The 17,610-nt window shown below is 47.9% G+C and overlaps 1 protein-coding gene across 1 annotated transcript in view; it reads left to right on the forward strand.

The window, feature by feature from the left end:
- NUP210 (nucleoporin 210) overlaps positions 1–17,610 on the forward strand; it is a 118,906-nt gene that overhangs the window by 92,058 nt on the left and 9,238 nt on the right. Inside the window, exons 28-33 of the mRNA XM_037167396.2 lie at positions 65–223; positions 3,630–3,721; positions 5,955–6,129; positions 7,521–7,696; positions 10,002–10,222; positions 16,447–16,583. Coding sequence (XP_037023291.2) covers positions 65–223; positions 3,630–3,721; positions 5,955–6,129; positions 7,521–7,696; positions 10,002–10,222; positions 16,447–16,583 — 960 coding nt within the window. The remainder of the gene's footprint in view (positions 1–64; positions 224–3,629; positions 3,722–5,954; positions 6,130–7,520; positions 7,697–10,001; positions 10,223–16,446; positions 16,584–17,610) is intronic.

Here is a 17,610-nt window from a genome sequence, read left to right on the forward strand (position 1 = left end):
TGCCCTTTTGGGGGTTCTGGGGCCCCATGGCTCTTCCTGAAAACATATTTGGTGTCTGTCCCAGGCGTCACTTCGGCTCCCGTCGCAGTACAACTTTGCCATGACCGTGCACGGTCGGGTAAAAGGCCGGACGGGGCTGAGGGTGGTAGTCAAGGCTCTGGACCCCAAAGCTGGGCAGCTGCACGGCCTCGCCGAAGAACTCTCCGATGAGATCCAAATCCAGGTAAAGGACAGGTGGGCCAGAACCACGCGTGAGAGAAAGTGCCAGGGGCCATGCAGGTGCTCATGAGTGCTCCCACTGCCCAGCCCTCGAGGTGTTCTCGGTCGGGAGGGTCTGGGGTTGGGGGGGTGTCAGCTGCTGTGGGAGCCTCAAGATGCACTGACCAAAAGCTCTGCAGGGGAGCGGCCTCTCAGTGGGGAGGGACTGGCTGGACGCCAGGGGCAAAGGCCTGGAGATCTGAAGTAGCTTGATGTGTTTCCAAAGTAGAAAAACTTTCTGAGCTTGCAATGTGGGGTGCTTTTGTGGGAGGAAGAGGCTGGAAAATGCTCTGAGCTGGGCCTTAATGTAATTGAGTTTATTTTACAAACCCTCATAGAAGATCTAACAGGCAGAGAGATGTTTCCCCCATTTCCCGGTGCCCTTGTGAGGCCGGAGGGGCAGGAGCTGCAGACACTGCTGCCTGATAATGAGCCTGCAGCCCCACAGGAAGGTGTGGAGGGGAAGCGGCCCCTCCATGCCTCAGTAGACAGGCGGTGGGCCCTGTGGGTGGCTGGGAGATAGTGTGACCTATCGATTCATAGGTGGAAACGAAGCCTCTGAGAGAGAGGTGGCCTGCCCACAGCCCCTGGAGGGCTCAGTACGGACGCCAGACCCAGAGCCCAGCAGTCCCCCCACCCTCTGCTCAGCTTCCTGTGTCTCTCCAGCCTGCCCTCCCGCCTCCTCTGCCTCTCTGGGCCCCTCTGTCAAACTGGGGAGTTGACAAGTTGCTTTGAAGTACATTTTTAGCTTCAAGGACCCTGTTTGGCTGATCTGGAACTCAGTAACCTTCGGGTCCTCCTAAATTACAAAGAGAAACTGAAAGCACCCCCTAACTATTAGGAGAAAAGAAATGCATTCAAGCACCTCTTCAAAAAGAAAGAAACCATTTGTAACCCAGCCGCATACCCCAATAGGGGTATTACCAAGAAGCAGATTTTCAAAGAAGGAAAGGCCTGTTTGCCAGCAGCCCTCGATGCCACCTCACAGGAGCATCGTCCACAGACACCGGCACACACATCTCTCCCAGAACACAGGCAGACCGACACCACGGGCACACAGACATGCATGTACGTACACAGAAACACAAATACATGTTTTTTCTGGTGAGACATTAAGTTCCACCACCCCTCACGGAACTGCAGACAGGGCACTGCAGCTTTCAGATTCTGGAACCTCACCTGGGTCGCTTCAGGCCTCTGTGCCTTGGTTTCCCTAACTGACAGCATGCGGAGTTTTGAGAACAATAGAAACTTAGAGAAGCTGGATCCACACATGTGTTTTATTTAGTTCACTTAATGCTTAGAAACAGTTTTTCTTTGTTGCCAACATTTAAAAATAGGAAGATTTTGTATAAAAATCCAGTATGCAGGTGGTCCATAAGACGTGCATTTGCCACGTGGCACGATGGGCAGGGGGAACAGCAGCCTCCGCTCCAGCAGAGCCACGCTGCAGTTTGCCACAGGCCTCCCCACTCCGCTCTCTCCCGGGCAGGCCCTGTGTCCATTGCCGTTTACTGTGGTATTTGCATGGTTAACAGGAAAGTGAGATTTCTTGTACCTTCACCCCCATGTAAAGGGGAACAACAAAGAATACAGGATTAAGAAAAATAGAGGGAAACGTATTTGTGTCTGTTCCCTGCACAGCGTGTGTGTCTGAGTTCAATTCAGCGAGGCCCCTTCACTGAAGGCCACCTGCCGTGCAGAAGGACTCACCGGACATCAGATCCCCACGCAGCTGTCAGAGGCTGTTTATTTTTCCCCATTTAGGAAGCACTGCCACTCACATTGTATCAAGTGAATCCCAAACCTCTTTGAGACAGGAATGGCAAGGATATTTTAAACATATTTTACAGACAAAAAATATCTAGGCTTAAGGATTATACGGTCAAAACACAGTGGTATTGGAAGGGAGACAGGTTGCTTTCCTGTTGGAAACCCTATAGCCATCAGGGGCCTCAGGGCCCCCAGGGAGTGACAGGATTAGATTCGGTCCTGATGCGGACACCACCCACAGTGTCTGTGGCATCACAGATGAGACGAGACAAATTCACACGGACTACTGAGTCCTGTGGAGGAAAAGGGACGGCATGGCCACTCCCTCAAGGGGAGAGCGTGCTGACCCTTACCTAGACAGGCTTGTATTGGGTTCAATTAGCACGAGAATACAGGTAAAGTTCATTAATTATTGTCAGGCAGTAAGGATCAAGCAATAGATAGCATACAAAGAACCCTGAAGGCCTATTCTGAGTTAGGGTCTGTTAGCTTAAAAGCTACAAAACTTTGGGAAACACACTCATTTCCTGCTGGGACCCTTATCATTTAATTGAGAGCATTCTTAGCAAAGCAGGTTTCATAGGATTTTAGGTATTCTTTCTCAGGCCTGATCACCCAGGGAACCCACCCTTTCTAGCACATTGTTTCAGGCTTAAGTCAGGCAGGGGAAGTAAGGCAGCCAAGAGATTGGGAGACTTCTCGCAGGCAGAATGAGGACTCAGGCTATGTCAAAGCCCAGGGGCAAGGATCCATCACCCCCTTTCTCTGTAGCCCCCTAAGTCCTTCCCTGCGGCCTCCACACGATCATGTGTGTCTTGTCATTCCCTACTTGGGGAATCTTACCCATCATTAGCTAACTGATCGAGCATTGGGGCCAGTTATGGATGAAGTAAAAGGAGCAGAAGCGACGCTTCTGCCAGGGAGATAAGCTTTGTCTCCTTAGTGGCTTATGGTCCGAAGATCACTCACTCAGCCTTAGTCATGGGAGGGAGGGGGCAGTTACAGCTTCTTAAACCAGGCAGGGCAGTTCCCAACACAGTCCACCATTATCAGGTGTATTATCTTGTGCTGCCCCTACACCCACTCCCCCTCTCTGGGTCCAGAGAGAGCCTGGCAGGGTAGGGAGCAACATAAGGACCAAGGGGTGAGACGGGGGTTGTTTCAAGATGGTCATGGTGAGGGGCAAGATGTGTTGCTGAGAGGAAGGAGAATTTAGATGGTGCTTTCTGCAAGCTCAGTTTTGGCAGGCTTACAGTTGAGCAAGACTCTTCCTAGACCCTTAGTTCTGCATGCTGCCTTTTGTGCACACATCCTGACAAACGATTCACTTCCCCTCAGAACTGAGGCAGAGACCCATGCTGCCTGGCTCTGGGAGCAGCTCCCATCAGGGTACACGGCGTGCACCTGCCTGTTTCTGTTCATCACACTTCTGCCTTTCGATGCTCACCCCTTACCAGCACATCATCAGCTACCTGACAGGTGCTTGCTTACAACTGTTTCTCATCTGTGAGCTCCTCTGGCTGTCCCTGCTGACAGAGAACAGATACCTGGATGTGATTCCAGTGCATCATGTGGAATAAAATGTGCCCCCGTTCCAGGTATTTGAGAAGCTGCTGCTGCTGAACCCTGAAGTAGAAGCGGAACAAATATTAATGTCACCCAACTCATTTATAAAGCTTCAGACAAACAGGTACGTGAGTCAGTTTTTAGCAAGGTCATGAATCTGCACTCCCATCCAGCAATTCATTTGTCAGAGTCATCAGCTGCTGCCCTGGCTGCTGTGGCTCAGGTGGTTCAAGTGTCGTCCAGTAGGACCGAAAGGCGGGTTTGATTCCTGGGCAGGACCCATGCCCAGGTTGCGGGTTCAATCCCTGCTGGGGCATGTACAAGAAGGTAACCAGTTTGATGTTTCTCTCTCACATCAATGTTTCTCTGTCTTGCTGTCATTCTCTCATTTTCTTTCTCTCTCTCTTTCTCTCTCATTCTCTTTCTATAAAAGCAATGAAAAAAATCTCAGGTGGCCCTGGCTTGTGTGGCTCAGTGGGTTGAGCGTTGGCCTGCAAACCAAAGAGTTGCCAGTTCAGTTTACAGTCAGGGCACATGCCTAGGTTGCTGGCCAGGTCCCCAGTGGGGGGCACACAAGATGCAACCACACACTGATGTTTCTCTCTCCTTCTCCTTCTCTTCCCCTATCTCTAAAAGTAAATAAATAAAATCTTTTAAAAAGTCCTCAGATGAAGATGAAAAAGAACATTTTTTAAAAAGCTGTCAGCAACTTTGGCTACTTTAGGTGAACTGAGCATCTTTCTTGATGTTGCCTTTATTTTTTTAAAGTTTTTTAAAAGATTTTATTTATAATTTTTAGAGAGAGGGGAAGGGAGGGAGAAAGAGGAGAGAAACATCAATGTGTGCTTGCCTCTCATGTGCACCCCTCACTGGGGACCTGGCCCTGATTGGGAATCAAACCAGCGACTCTTTGGTTCTCAGGCCAGTGCTCAAACCCCTGAGCCACACCAGCCAGGTCTCGGCGTTGCCTTTAAAATGGGTGTGGTCTTTTCATTCCTTTTTCTTTGTGTGGACATCCCTGCTATTCTTCATCACTTAGCCCCATGGGGCCCTCTTCTCCCCCCTGTAGCCTGGAAACTGTTTAATAACTGCTGCTGAAATCCAGTACTTCAAAAGGAGAAAAGTACCAACATGAAAGTGTTAAATTTTCCAAATGCCTGTGTGTCTTCAAACTTGCCACTCAAAGTGCGTGAGCATCCCATGGGAACACGTGAAAATGCCAACCTTGGACTTAAACAAGATCCCCCAATGATGGGAATGCACATTCACATTTGAGAAACACAGTTTTAAAGCATATCTGCAAACAATTCCTACCTTGCATTCCAAGGGATGACTTGCCCTTGAACTACAGTTGCAAAATGGGGAGGGACTGTAAGGACCATAGGAGCACTTATATGGTCATGAAACACATATGCATGGTTCATTGAGCCAAACTGTCTAAACGCTGGTGCCTGGCTTCAGGAAAAGAGGTGACTAACACATGATGCCCTCAGGGAATCTGGTGGGGGGAAAAGAGGAAGCTAGCATGATAAGAGCCATAATGAAACGAAATGTAATATTCAAGCCATAGCCCAAAGAAGGGCCTTTCATGTGAGGGGTTCGGGAAGGCATGTCATAGATAGAGATGCTTGACTGGTTCTTGGTGGATGCATAGGAGTTTTTTAGGTTAAGAGGAGAGGTTGGTGATGGGATTGAATGTTGAAGCAGAGAAGATAGCATTTGTTTAAAGTTCTCTAAGGAGCAGGTTTATAGGGCTGGGGCACAAAGCCTTCCTGTTACTTTATGATATTAATGAATATGTAAGAGACATGAAATACTACACAATCTGTCTTTAGCCCAGTGTATAATGTGAGTAGTTTTGTAGATCACTTTCTGAGCAAGTAGCTCATTTTTACCCTGTTAGCAGCCCTTGGAATAGGGCATTGCTCCCCATTCACAGCTGAGGGGACGTAGAGGGGATATGATGTGCCCCAAGGCACACAGCTCTTTCTGGGGCCTTGGGTCTGCCTTTGGGTCTGAGTGACTCAAAGCCCCATCTTCTTTCCACTACACCAGGCTTCCTGATTTCAGTAAATTGAACACAGTTTGCCTCAGAAACGATATTTTACAACAAATGCCCCATGATGAAAGAAAACCAGCCCTCATGGTCTTTCCCTCCTCACCGACCAGCTGGGTGGGTCGGTGCTGTTTGTTCCAAGAAGGGGAAGAAGAAATGCTTTCCTTGGGACTTTGGGTTTTCACAGTGACGTTTCCTGTGGGTGGCTGAAGAGGCACGCTCCCGTATGTGCACAGTGGTGGTGACACTGGGCCTTCCCCCCATTTCTGTGTGACAAACAGCTCTGCTTTGTTTTCCAAAGGGATGGCGCAGCGTCCCTGAGCTACCGCGTCCTGAACGGGCCCGAGAACATGCCCGTGGTGCACATTGATGAGAAAGGCCTTCTGGTGTCGGGCTCCACGGTTGGGACGGCAGCAGTTGAAGTGACCGCCCAGGAGCCTTTTGGGGCCAACCAAACTCTCATCATCGCAGTAAAGGTGGGGTCATAGTTTGTTCCTTCTTAGAGTAATAAAGGCAGTAGTGCCGAGGCAGTATTTTTCCCCTCGCATGTATAAAAGTGAATACTTTACCTCTCAGTTATAAGAATTTAGTTCAGAATAACCAGGGGCAAAGATCCTAGATAAAAAGCTACAGCATTTTCCGGCTGTCAGAGCCAAAGATCTTTGGAGATTGTAGATTACAATGACCTTTTTCATAGTTGGGGAAACTAAGGTCCAGCAAAGTCCATGGTTTGCCGGAACTGGCACCCCAGGATCCTGACCAGCTAGCTGGTGGAACCTGGAACATGGTGGGCACCATTGAATGCATGTGCTAGATACCTGACCTGCAAATAACCACACCACACCCACAGCAGCCTGAAGGAATAGCTGACCCATTTTATAGGCAAGAAAACAAACACACAGGATTCAGAGTGGAAGTGAGTTGCTCAAGGTCACAGTGATTGAGAGAGTTTGGGTGCTAACCTGCACTGGCCTGGCTCAAGCTTGTGTCCTCTGGTCATATCAGGGTGCTTCCCATGTCCCTTCTTAGTGAGAGGACTTTTCTTCTTGGGCATCTCTAGGTTGTGTGCTAGGGTTTATTCTAAACATGAGATATTCCATCTCTCATTACAGCCATCTTCTGAATCCTAGGTGACAGAATCCATGACCACTTTCATTTTCAGATTTTCCCTGGGTCGCAGGCCTAGTTCCTTAAGTAATGTCTTTTTATTTCGAGGTGAGTGCCTGGCAGGGAACCTCCACCCTAGCTTGGGAGTGAGTGGAAGTGACTGCTTCTCATCTGATGTCAGCTAATATGTCCTGAGTACCTGTTGTGTACCAGCCACTGCATCACTGAACTTTGTCAAAGAAAGTAGGGATTTGGGGACTTAGCTTTTTGTTCAGGGTCGATTTTACCCGGGTAGAGAACCAAGGGTGATCTTTCTGGGGCTCGGGCTCCCAGAACCCTCCGTTCCCTCCTTTCCCCGTCTGCTTTCCCTGGAGCAGCTGCAGTTGCGCCGTGGCCCCCAGTTCTTGCTGCCTCTACAGTCCAAGCAGGCAGCATTTCTACTTCAAACGCCTGGAGAGGCTTTGAAGACTCTGAATAGTCAAAGCCCAGGGATATTTTTGCAATGTGATTAATGATCTGTTTTTCAAAGTCATGGATTTTGACTCTTGTGGGTTGGGCTGGCTCACTGTGCAGAGAGGTAGCAATTCTGACAGTAGGTTGGAACGCGGGGGAGTGAGGCCTTTGCTCTTTGGTGGTCCAGTCCCTAGTCCTTCCTGAGATGGGGACCAGCTCGGAGCAAGCATCTCCTACTTGGGAGGTGGGTTTTGGGGGCAGCCGTTTCCCAACACAGTCATGACCACATCTGCTCGTTGTCCTTCAGGTGTCTCCTGTGTCTTACCTGAGGATCTCCATGAGCCCTGCCCTGCACACCCAGAACAAGGAGGCTCTGATGGCCCTCCCTTTGGGAATGACCATGACATTCACTGTTCACTTCCATGACAACTCTGGAGACATCTTCCATGCTCACAATTCAGTCCTCAACTTTGCAACTAATAGGTAGGTTGTGGGTGATGTACATTTCTCATGTGAATGTGTCTCGGTTGTAACCAGATTTAATTTATAGAGGTGACTGATGACAACACAAAGAGGCAAATGCCACTGGAATAAGACTTTTGTTACTTCGAGTTTCTAGGAAGAGAAGCATGCCACACTCACAGGGCCACCAGGGGAAGCACGAGGCTTGGTCTGGAGGCAGGAGGAGTGAGAGGAAAGCGTGGCTGGAAGCCTGTTTGCTGTGTGGCAGGATGATGTTTGGTGGGGACATATCCTGAGGGTCAGAAAGGAAAACATAGATGTTGGGGTGTTTGTAATAAGACTTTAGTGTACCTTCGAAAGCTGGATGGCAGGGGAGATAAAAACAACCCTGGCCATTGCCCTGGCCCTGTAATCTGTGGGTGCAAATCATCAACTACAGACTCTACAGGAGTTGGTCAGAGCAAGGTACACCTCCCAACGCTCAGGTGCTCACTGGTGCTGTGTGCAGGCCCTTCTGCATGACATCTCACTCTTCACCGTAGTCCATATGCTGGGGCCCAGAGAGGTCAAGCCACGTGTCCAGGGCCACCCAATCCAGAAGTGGGGTTTTAATACCAGGTCCCACCCAGCTTCAAGTGCAATTCTTTTTGAATGACTGTCCCGAAATACAACTGCAGTCTCCAGCCTAATGTGAGGTGAGAGGGGGTGGTCTCCAGAGCAAAGAAGAGAGCCATAGCATCAGTCCGGGCCTGCCGAAACTCTGAGTCTGCTGGAGAGGTGGTTCCCAAGGTGTGCTCCCCAGACCAACATCATCAGCATCACTGGGGACCTCTTAGAAGCGCACATTCACAGGGCCCAACAATTTGTCTTTTAATAAGGCTTCCGCATTACTCCAGGGTTGAGAACCACTGCCCCAGGGGAATGCAGTCCAAGCTCAGAGGAGGAGGAGAGAGAAGCATCAGACCAGGAGGAGGGAGTAGGGCTTGGGGAGTTGTCTAGGCAGCGCTGGGGGAGGAGCACAGAAGACTGTGTCCAAGTGCTGATGACCATGATAACCTGGCCTTCCCAGGATCCCTGCAACAGAAGTGACCCCTCTTGCTGAAACGGTCAAGGCCAGGTGCTGGGGGCATGTCATGATAGAAGGACCCTGGTTTGCAATGAGACCTGGTTCAAGCCCAGCTCTGCCCTTTATGGAGCCTGTGAACTTGGGCAAGGCAGGTGACCTCTCCAGACCTCTGTTTGCTCGTCTGTCACATGGGGAACATGGCCTAGCCCTCAGAGTCATCAACTGGACTGTGTTTGTGAGGGCCTCTGGCCAGCTGTGGAGCTCTGTGCACATGGTACTGGCCGTTTGTCAGTTAGGGCTGTAGGCTGCCCTGGAGGGAACGGGTCTGGGTTGTTGCAGCCTGTCAGCTATTCTGCAGAAGTCACACTGGCCCTTTTGTGGTAAGAGTCTCTCTCAAAGAGACCAGTCTGGGCTCAGGAGTCAAAAGGCATGGTGGAGGGAAGTGATGAAGCTGGGACCCCAACCCTCAGCCTGCCTAGACCAAGCGTTTTCACGGGACAACACTAGCTGGTGTGGATTGAGCTGTTCCTGCTTGCCAGGCACTGGTCTCAGCACTTACAACCACTGATCTGGTTCACTGCTCATATCAAGTCTGTGGCAAGGGTTTGTTCTTTTTTTCTTAATTTTATTTATTTACTTTTTTTAGGGAGAGGGGAAGGGAGGGAGAAAGATAGGGAGAGAAATATCAATGTGTGAGAGAAACATCAATCAGTTGCCTCTTGCACGCCCCCAACTGAGGACCTGGCCCACAACCTAGGCATGTGCCCTGACTGGGGATTGAACTGGTGACCTTTTGGTTCACAGGCCAGTGCTCAGTGCACACAAGCCAGGGCAACAAGGGTTCATTCTTATACTCATCTTGCAGATGAGGAAGCGTACAGAGGCTACTTTGCTTGTTCAGGTCACACCACGAAAAGCAGTCTCTGCCTCCCCAGGACACACTTGTTCCCTATTTGAAAACACTCTGTAGGTCACTTTTCTCTCTGGGCCTCAGCCTCCCCATCCCCGTATGGGGATGGCGGTGTGGGCCATCCCTGGCCAAGAGCCATGGGTTCCTCTGGAAGATGAACCAGGCTTATTCAGCCTGTGGTGCTTTCTTACTGGGGGCACCTGCTGGGTGGCCATGAGTTGGGCGACATCCGGGGCTGCAGTCAGCAAAAAGCATTGCCCAGCAGAGGACTCATGCTGCATTTCTCCCTCTCGAGTTGGGGGCTCTTCCCTGATACTTACTGAGAGCCTTTATATTCCTCCTGTGCCTAGAGATGAGTTTGTGCAAATCGGGAAGGGCACAACCAACAATACCTGCGTCATCCGCACCATCAGCGTAGGCCTGACCCTGCTCAGCGTGTGGGACACAGAACACATGGGCCTTTTTGACTTCGTCCCATTGCCCGTACTACACACCATCTCACCGGAGCTGTCTGGCACAGTGGTAGTGGGGGACGTCCTCTGTCTGGCCACTGTTCTGGTCAGCCTGGAAGGTAAGAGAGACACTCGCCAAAGGAACCCTCCTGTGTGAGATATGGACCCTCAAAAACATGAGTGGACTCCCAGAGGAGATGCTCAGCTTCCTATTGTAGGAGATGTACAAATAGAATTTCGTTGATGTTCTAGAACAGGAGTCAAAATACTACCACACTGGACCACATCCAGCCTGCTGCCTATTTTTTGCAAATAAAATTTCATTAGAACTCAGCCACACTCATTCAGTTACTTGTCAGGGGCTTTGCTGAGTGTTTTTATCATAAATGGATGCCGTACCTTGTCAAATGCTTCTTCCGTATCTGTTGATATGATCATGTGATTTTTGCCTTTCGTTTTGTTTGTGTGATGTATTACGTTTACTGATTTGTGAATATTGTACCATCCTTGCATCCCTGGGGTGAATCCCACTTGGTCATGGTATATGATCTTTTTAATGTATTGCTTGATGTGGTTTGCCAAGACTTTGTTGAGACATTTTAGCATCTATATTCATGAGTGATTCTGGCCTGTAGTTTTTTGTCTTTGTTGTGTCTTTATCTTGTTTTGGGATTAGGATGATGCTGGCTTCATAAAAAGAGTTTGGTAGTCTTCCCTCTTCTTGTATTTTTTGGAATAGTCTGTGAAGGATAGCAGTTAGCTATTCCTTAAATGCTTTGTAAAATTCTCCTGTGAAACTGTCTGGTCCATGGCTTTTGTGTGCTGGGAGTTTTTTGATTACTGCTTCAATTTCATCTGCTGTTATTGTACTGTTCAGGCTTTCTGCTTCTTCATTCAGTTTTGGGAAATTATATTTTTCTAGAAATTTGTCCATTTCACCCTGGTTTTAAAATTTCTTGGCATATATTTCTTCATAGTAATTTCTTAAAATTCTTGTATTTCTGTGGTGTCAGTTGTAATCTCTCCTCTTTCATTTCAGATTGTGTTTATTTGGGTCTCCTCTCTTTTTTCTTGATAAGTCTGCTTAAAGGCTTGTCAGTTTTGTCTATCTTTTCAAGGAACCGGCACCTGCATTTACTGATCCTTAGAATTGTGCTTTTAATCCCTATGTCGTTTGATTCTACTCTGATCTTGGTTATTTCCTTCCTTCTGCATGCTCTGGGCTTTGTTTGTTATTGTTCCTTAAGTTCTTGTAGATGTAGGGTTAGGTTGTTTGTTTGAAATGTTTCTGTTTTTTAGGTAGGCCTGTATTGCTATGAACTTACCTCTCAGGACTGCCTTCACTGTGTCCCAGTAGTTTGGGACTATTGTGTGTCCATGTTCATTTGTTTCCAGAAACTTTTTGATTTTTTCCTTGATCTCATTTTTAACCCATTCGTTTGTTTAATAGCATGCTATTCAATCTCCATGAGTTTGAGTGTTTTCGTTTTTTCCTTGAGTTCGGCTTCCAGTTTCAGGCCCTTATCATCTGAGAAAATGCTTGATAATATTTTAGTTTCCTTGAATTTGTTGACACTTGTTTTGTGTCCTATCATGTGTTCTACCTTTTAAAATATTCCATGTGCGTTTGAAAAGAATGGGTATTTTGCTTCTTTGGTATGACAGGTTCTGTGTATATCTATTTGATCTAGGGCATTGTTCAATGCTACAATATCTTTATTGATATTTTGTTTGGAAGATCTGTCCATTTTTGACAGTGGGGTGGTAAAATCACCTACTATAATTGTGTTGCTGTCAGTATCTTTCTTGAAGTCCTCCAGGATTTTGTTTATGTATTTGGGTGCTCCTATGTTGGGTGCATATATGTTTATAGTGTTTCTGTCTTCTTGATGGATTTTTCCCTTGAGTATTATGTAGTGTCTTTCTGGGTCTCTTTTTATGGCCCTTCTTTTGAAGTCTGTTTTGTCTGATAGGAGTATTGCTTACCCCAGTCAGGTTGGCGGGGCATTCCATTCACAGGGCTCCCCCACCCCCAGCCACCACAAATGAGAATAAGTCTATCAAGACATGATCTGCTTGGGGAGGAAAGGTGGTCAATCTCTCAAAGGAGAATGACCAAGAGCCTTATCCTCAATGGGCTTTTATTGGGTTCATTTTGTACAGGAATATAGGTAAAGCTCATTGATTATTGCCAGGCAGGAAGGAGCAAACAATAGATAGCATACAAAGAACTCTGAAGGCCTATTCTGAGTCAAGGTCTGTTAGCTAAAGGGCTACAAAACTTTGGGAAACAAACCTATTTCCTGCTCGGACACTTATCATTTAATTGAGAGCATTCTTAGCAAAGCAGGTTTCACTGGATTTTATACATTCTTTCTTAGGCCTGATCACCTGGGGAGCCCACCCTTTCCATCACAGGGCTGTACCAACCTCTGTCATTATTTCAGGCTTAAGTCAGGCAGTGGAAATAAGGCAGCCAAGAGATTAGACTTCCCACAGACAGAATGACTGTCAAAGCCGAGGGATGATGGTCCATCACCCCCTTTCTCTATAGCCCCCCAAGTCCTTCCCTGGGGCCTCCACATAATCATGCCTGTTTTAGGTCGTTCCCTGCTTGGGGAGTCTTACCAGTCATTGGCTAACCAATCAAGCATTGGGGACCTGGCAGGGTGAAGTAAAAGGAGCAGAGGCGGTGCCCCTGCCAGGGAGATAATCAATGTGACTTAGTCCTTAGTGACTTATGGTCTAAAGGTCGCTCAAACCAGGCAGGGTGGTTCTCAACACCCCAGCCTTTTTTTTTTTTTCCTGTCCATTTGCTTGGAATATTTTTCTCCAATCCTTCACTTTCAGTCAGGGTCAGTCTTTTGTCCTGAGATGGGTCTCTTGTAGGAAGCATATCTGCAGGTCTTGATTTCTTTCTTATCCATTCAGCTACTCTGTGTCTTTCGATTCGAGCATTTAATCCATTTACACTTAAGGTTATTACTGATTGGTACGTACTCATTGCCATTTTACTTCCTTTGTACCTGTGTTCTTCTCTCACTCTTTTTTCTCCCTCTTCTTAAAGCAGACCCTGTAGCATGTCTTGTGATGCTGGTTCAGTGGTGGTGTATTCTTTTGAGTTTTCTCTTGTCTGGGAAACTCCTTATTTCATCTTCCATTTTAATTGAGAGCTTTGTTGGGTAAAGTAGTCTTAGCTGCAGGCCTTTGGTTTTCATTACTTGTAATATTTCCTGCCATTCCCTTCCGGCTTGGGGCGTTTCCATTTAGAATTCAGCTGCTAGTCTTATTGGGGCTCCCTTGTATGTTACTTCCTGTTTCTCCCTTTGTGCTTTTAAGATTCTCACTTCATCTTTGAATTTTGCCATTTTAATTATGATGTATCTTGGAGTGGACTTGTTTGGGTTCCTCTTGATTGGGACCTTCTGTGCTTCCTGGACTTGTGTGACTTTTTCTCTCATCAAATTAGGGAAGTTTCCATCATTACTTTGTCAAACAGGTTTTCTATGCCTTGCTCCTCTTCTACTCCTTCTAGTATCCCTATCATATGGATATTATTACATTTCATGTTCTGCAGTTCTCTTAACACCCCTTTGTTCTTTCTGGGTCTTTTTTCCTTTTCTTTCTCAGTTTGGGAGTTTTTTCCCACCTCGTCATCCAGCTCACTGATTCAATCCTCTGCTTCATCTAGTCTGCCTTTGATTCCTTCCACTGTGTTCTTCTCTTCAGAAATTGTATCTTCATTTCCTCTTAGCTCTTGTTGATGGTTTGTATTTCCTTTTTCAGGTTGATATAGTTTGCAGTAAGTTCCTCATTGTTTCCCTGTAGTTTTTGGAATTGTCAGTGAGTTCATTGAACTTTCTTATAACCATTGCATTGATCTCAGTATCTGATAGTTGACTTGCCTCTATTTCATTTAGCATTCTTTCTGAGGCTTCCTCCTTTCCTTTCATTTGGGGTTTGTCTCTTTGTCTCCCCATTGTTTTGTGAGACTCTTCTTGTTAGCCTCTGCTTCTTAAATTGATCTGTTCTGACCCCTGAGTTTGTGGTATGAACATCTATGATACGAGACTGGTGGGATACAGTGGTGCAGTCTCCTTGATCTCCTGAAGTTGATGTTCTTGGGTGCTGTTTATGTTGGCTGTCTGGAGGTAATTGCGTTTTGATTGTTGTTGGTTTGTTCTTTGGTAGGTCCTTTCCTCCAGCTGGTTGACTGAGGGTCACTCTGCCAACCACATCTCATATGCATTGTGCAGGTGCTTCCAGAAGAAAACCACAAAGCCAAGGGAACAAATTCACATCTGTAAAAATATATGCCCCCTGAAATCTCAGTATCAACAGCAAGTAAACCAGTATTAATAAGGTTTAAAGAGATTAAGACTATTATAAGAAAGGAGAGAAATAAACTATGGTATAAATTCTTGTGACTTAATATGCACAACCTTGCTGGACAAGAAATGAATGTTTAAAAGCTGTTCAGGAAAGAAAATATCACTAATCATGGAGAAGACCACACTGGATTTTATCTCAGTAGCCTTTGGTATTTACCACTGTTTTTTTCTTTTTGGATCCGCCTCTGGTAATGTCAGATGTTGACCCCGTCTGACCTTAGGCAGCCTCCTCTGAGACTGCCAGTGATCTACTGTCTGTGGCTGTCTCCTTCCATTGCTAATCTAGTCACTTTGCACTCAGCAGTCAGGCTTAAGCCCCATAGGGCAGGGCAGAGTCCCTCCTGGGGTTGGGGCTAATATTTCCCATCAGGCTGCGGCTGCTTGAAGTGGAGTTGTCTGCTGAGCAGGATGGCTGCTGAAGTATGGCTAACAACTCAGCACCAGGATCCTGGTGGCTGCTCTCTCAGTTCTCTCTCCCAGGCCTTTGTCTCCAGTCTCTCCTCAAGCATATCTAGTCTACTCTGTGTCCCCTTTGCCAGGGATCTACATCTGTGACCATCTCCATTAGTTATTAACCTAGTCACTCTGCACTCAGCAGTCAGGCTTAAGCACCACAGAGCTGGGGCAGAGCCTCTCTTGGGGGCAGGGCTATTGTTTCCCCTCAAGGCAGCCGGGGCTGCTGCCACTGGGAAGGGAGTGCTCTGCCTGAGCACAATGACTGCTGCCATAAGGGAGATGACTCAATACCAGGTTTCCTGTGGCCACTTTCTCCCCAAAGCTTCTGTCCCCAGTGTCTCCTCAGGGGTCTCCAGCCCACTCTGCCCCCAACTTTGCCAGAGCCCTGGGTAAGCAGCAGCAAATGAAAATTCGTGCATTGACACTTTAAACAGCTCTTTGTGTCTCCAGTCGTCTCTCTGGCAGAGCCAACCCTGCCACTTTTTGCCACCAGTTATTATCTGTGCACTTTTTGGGCTCTGGTGTGTTAGGCTGGGGATCCCAGCTTAGGGTTTAGACCCCATTGTTTCTTCTCGGCAGGGGGGGGATTCTAATCTGCTGCTTACTTATCCCTCCAGCATTACCACCTGTGGGTGCCCAGCCAGCACTCTCGAGTCTCCACCATACTCCTTACCAGACAGGTTGTGCTGAAGCTGGTTCTTCTGTCTGTCCGAGGTTGTGAGGCATCTCTCTCTCTCTCTCTCTCTCTCTATTTTCAGTTATTGTTCTGGGTGATTTCTCCACAATTTAGTTGTAATTCCAGATTGGTCCTGGGAGGAGGATAGTGTGGCTTCCATTCACTCTTCGCCATCTTGCCTCTCTCCCCTATCTTTTTTGTCAAATTCAATTCCTTTTAAAAGAAAGGTAAACACTGCCTTTAAAGAAAAGCAAATATAAGTTGCCATAAATAGAATGTGGTTGCCAAGTCCTTTTATTGTACTTACCATGTGATATGATTGGCTTTTAATTAACAAAGGCTGTCTAGCGACAGCTCTGAACCGAACACCTGCTTTGTTTGGTAGAAAAGGACTGACAACTAATGTGCAAGGCACTGCCGTAGGGAACAGCATGTACAGGTTGGGGCCTGGGAGGGACAACACCCAGGTCATCTCAGGACAGGGAGTGACTGGGAGACAACAAGCAGGGAGGTGTTGGGGATGGGAGTGGGCAGAGGCTCCTTCTTCCCGGGGCTGTGGCTCTGCACTAAGCAGGTGTGGTAGAGCTGCAGGTGGTCTGGGGGTGCCAGCCAAGAACATGAGGGGAGTGGGCCAGCCAGGCTGCAGAGGCAGGCAGAGCATAAAGTCTGTCCTGAGAGAGATGAGTGAGCTCCCTTGGGCAGCCATGTAGCGTGTGGGGATGGGAGAGCGAGGAGGCTGGCACGGTCACCAGGTGAGATGGCGTTCGGCAGGTGTGTCAAATGTGGGAAAGATGGGTGACTTTCGGGCTTTCTCTCCCAGGTCTCTCCGGAACCTGGAGCTCCTCAGCCAACAGCATCCTTCAGGTAGACCCCAAAACAGGAGTGGCTGTGGCCCGGGATGCCGGATCTGTGACAGTTTACTATGAGGTCACTGGGCATCTGAGGACCTACAAGGAGGTGAGCTTGAGGACATATACGGTTCAATCGCCTGAGAGGCGAGAAATTCTTGGGTGAAACTTTCAGTTTATGATACTGAATGATTCCTTTTAAGAAATAAGTGTCAGTGCCTTGGGAGATAATCAGGATCTGGGAGTCATGAGTCGGGTCTGCCACCCACTTACCTCTAGGATTGGGACAAGTGCCCTTTTATTTCCAGCCTCCATCTCCCCACTTTCAAATGGTGTGATGATGAGAGGCAATCTCCTAGGACTGATTTCGGCTCCCACCCAACTCAAGCTGTGCCTGGAAGGGCAGCTTGGAACTGGCACAGCTTGAGTTGGTAGAAAGTAAGGGTGACTTTGGAAGAGACTCAGGAGGAGAGGTCATCAAAGCTTGGTGACCATTTAGAAGTAGGGGTGAAAGAGAAGGAGGCCTTGGGGATGACTCCCCATGGTCTGGCTTGGGTAACGAGGTAGATGTTGGTCCTTTGCTATGAAAAGAAAGCACAGAAAAGGAGGCCAGTTTCAGGGGAAGATGATGAGTGACTTTGGGACATAGTGAGTTTGAGCTCCTCCAGGTAAGGCTGGTGGTAATGCAGCTAGCAGGTTACCTGGAGTTCCAGGGCAAAAAGCTGGAGAGGGGGTAGGGGTTTACAGCACAGAGATGGTTCTTGAAGACCTGGGTTCTTGGAAGGCACACCAGAGCAAGAAGGGAGTGGGGTCAAGACCCTGACCCTCTCTCTGAAATGTGGAGGAGGAAGGAAGAAGCTGGGAAAGGACTACCACAGGGCAGTCAGGGTATGAAGACGAGAACGTGGGTGGTGCCAGCACAGAGGTGTGGGTGACCACTAGGGGGCCTGCCTACAGCTCTGATTGCCATGGTCCTGGGAGCAGTGAGCACTTCTGGGAAAGTGGGACACTATCCCCATTCTCCAGGAGATCAAGTTCTGGTAGAAATCACATCTGGAGGAGGCAGGAAGTGTTCAATGCCTGCACAGAGTTGGGCAGGCTGCCTTCCAGCTGAAGAAGTCTGCTCTAGAGCTTGG

Source organism: Artibeus jamaicensis, unplaced genomic scaffold (genome assembly GCF_021234435.1).
Source record: "Artibeus jamaicensis isolate MK-2021 breed Jamaican fruit bat unplaced genomic scaffold, CSHL_Jam_final contig_793, whole genome shotgun sequence".
NCBI lineage: Eukaryota > Metazoa > Chordata > Mammalia > Chiroptera > Phyllostomidae > Artibeus > Artibeus jamaicensis.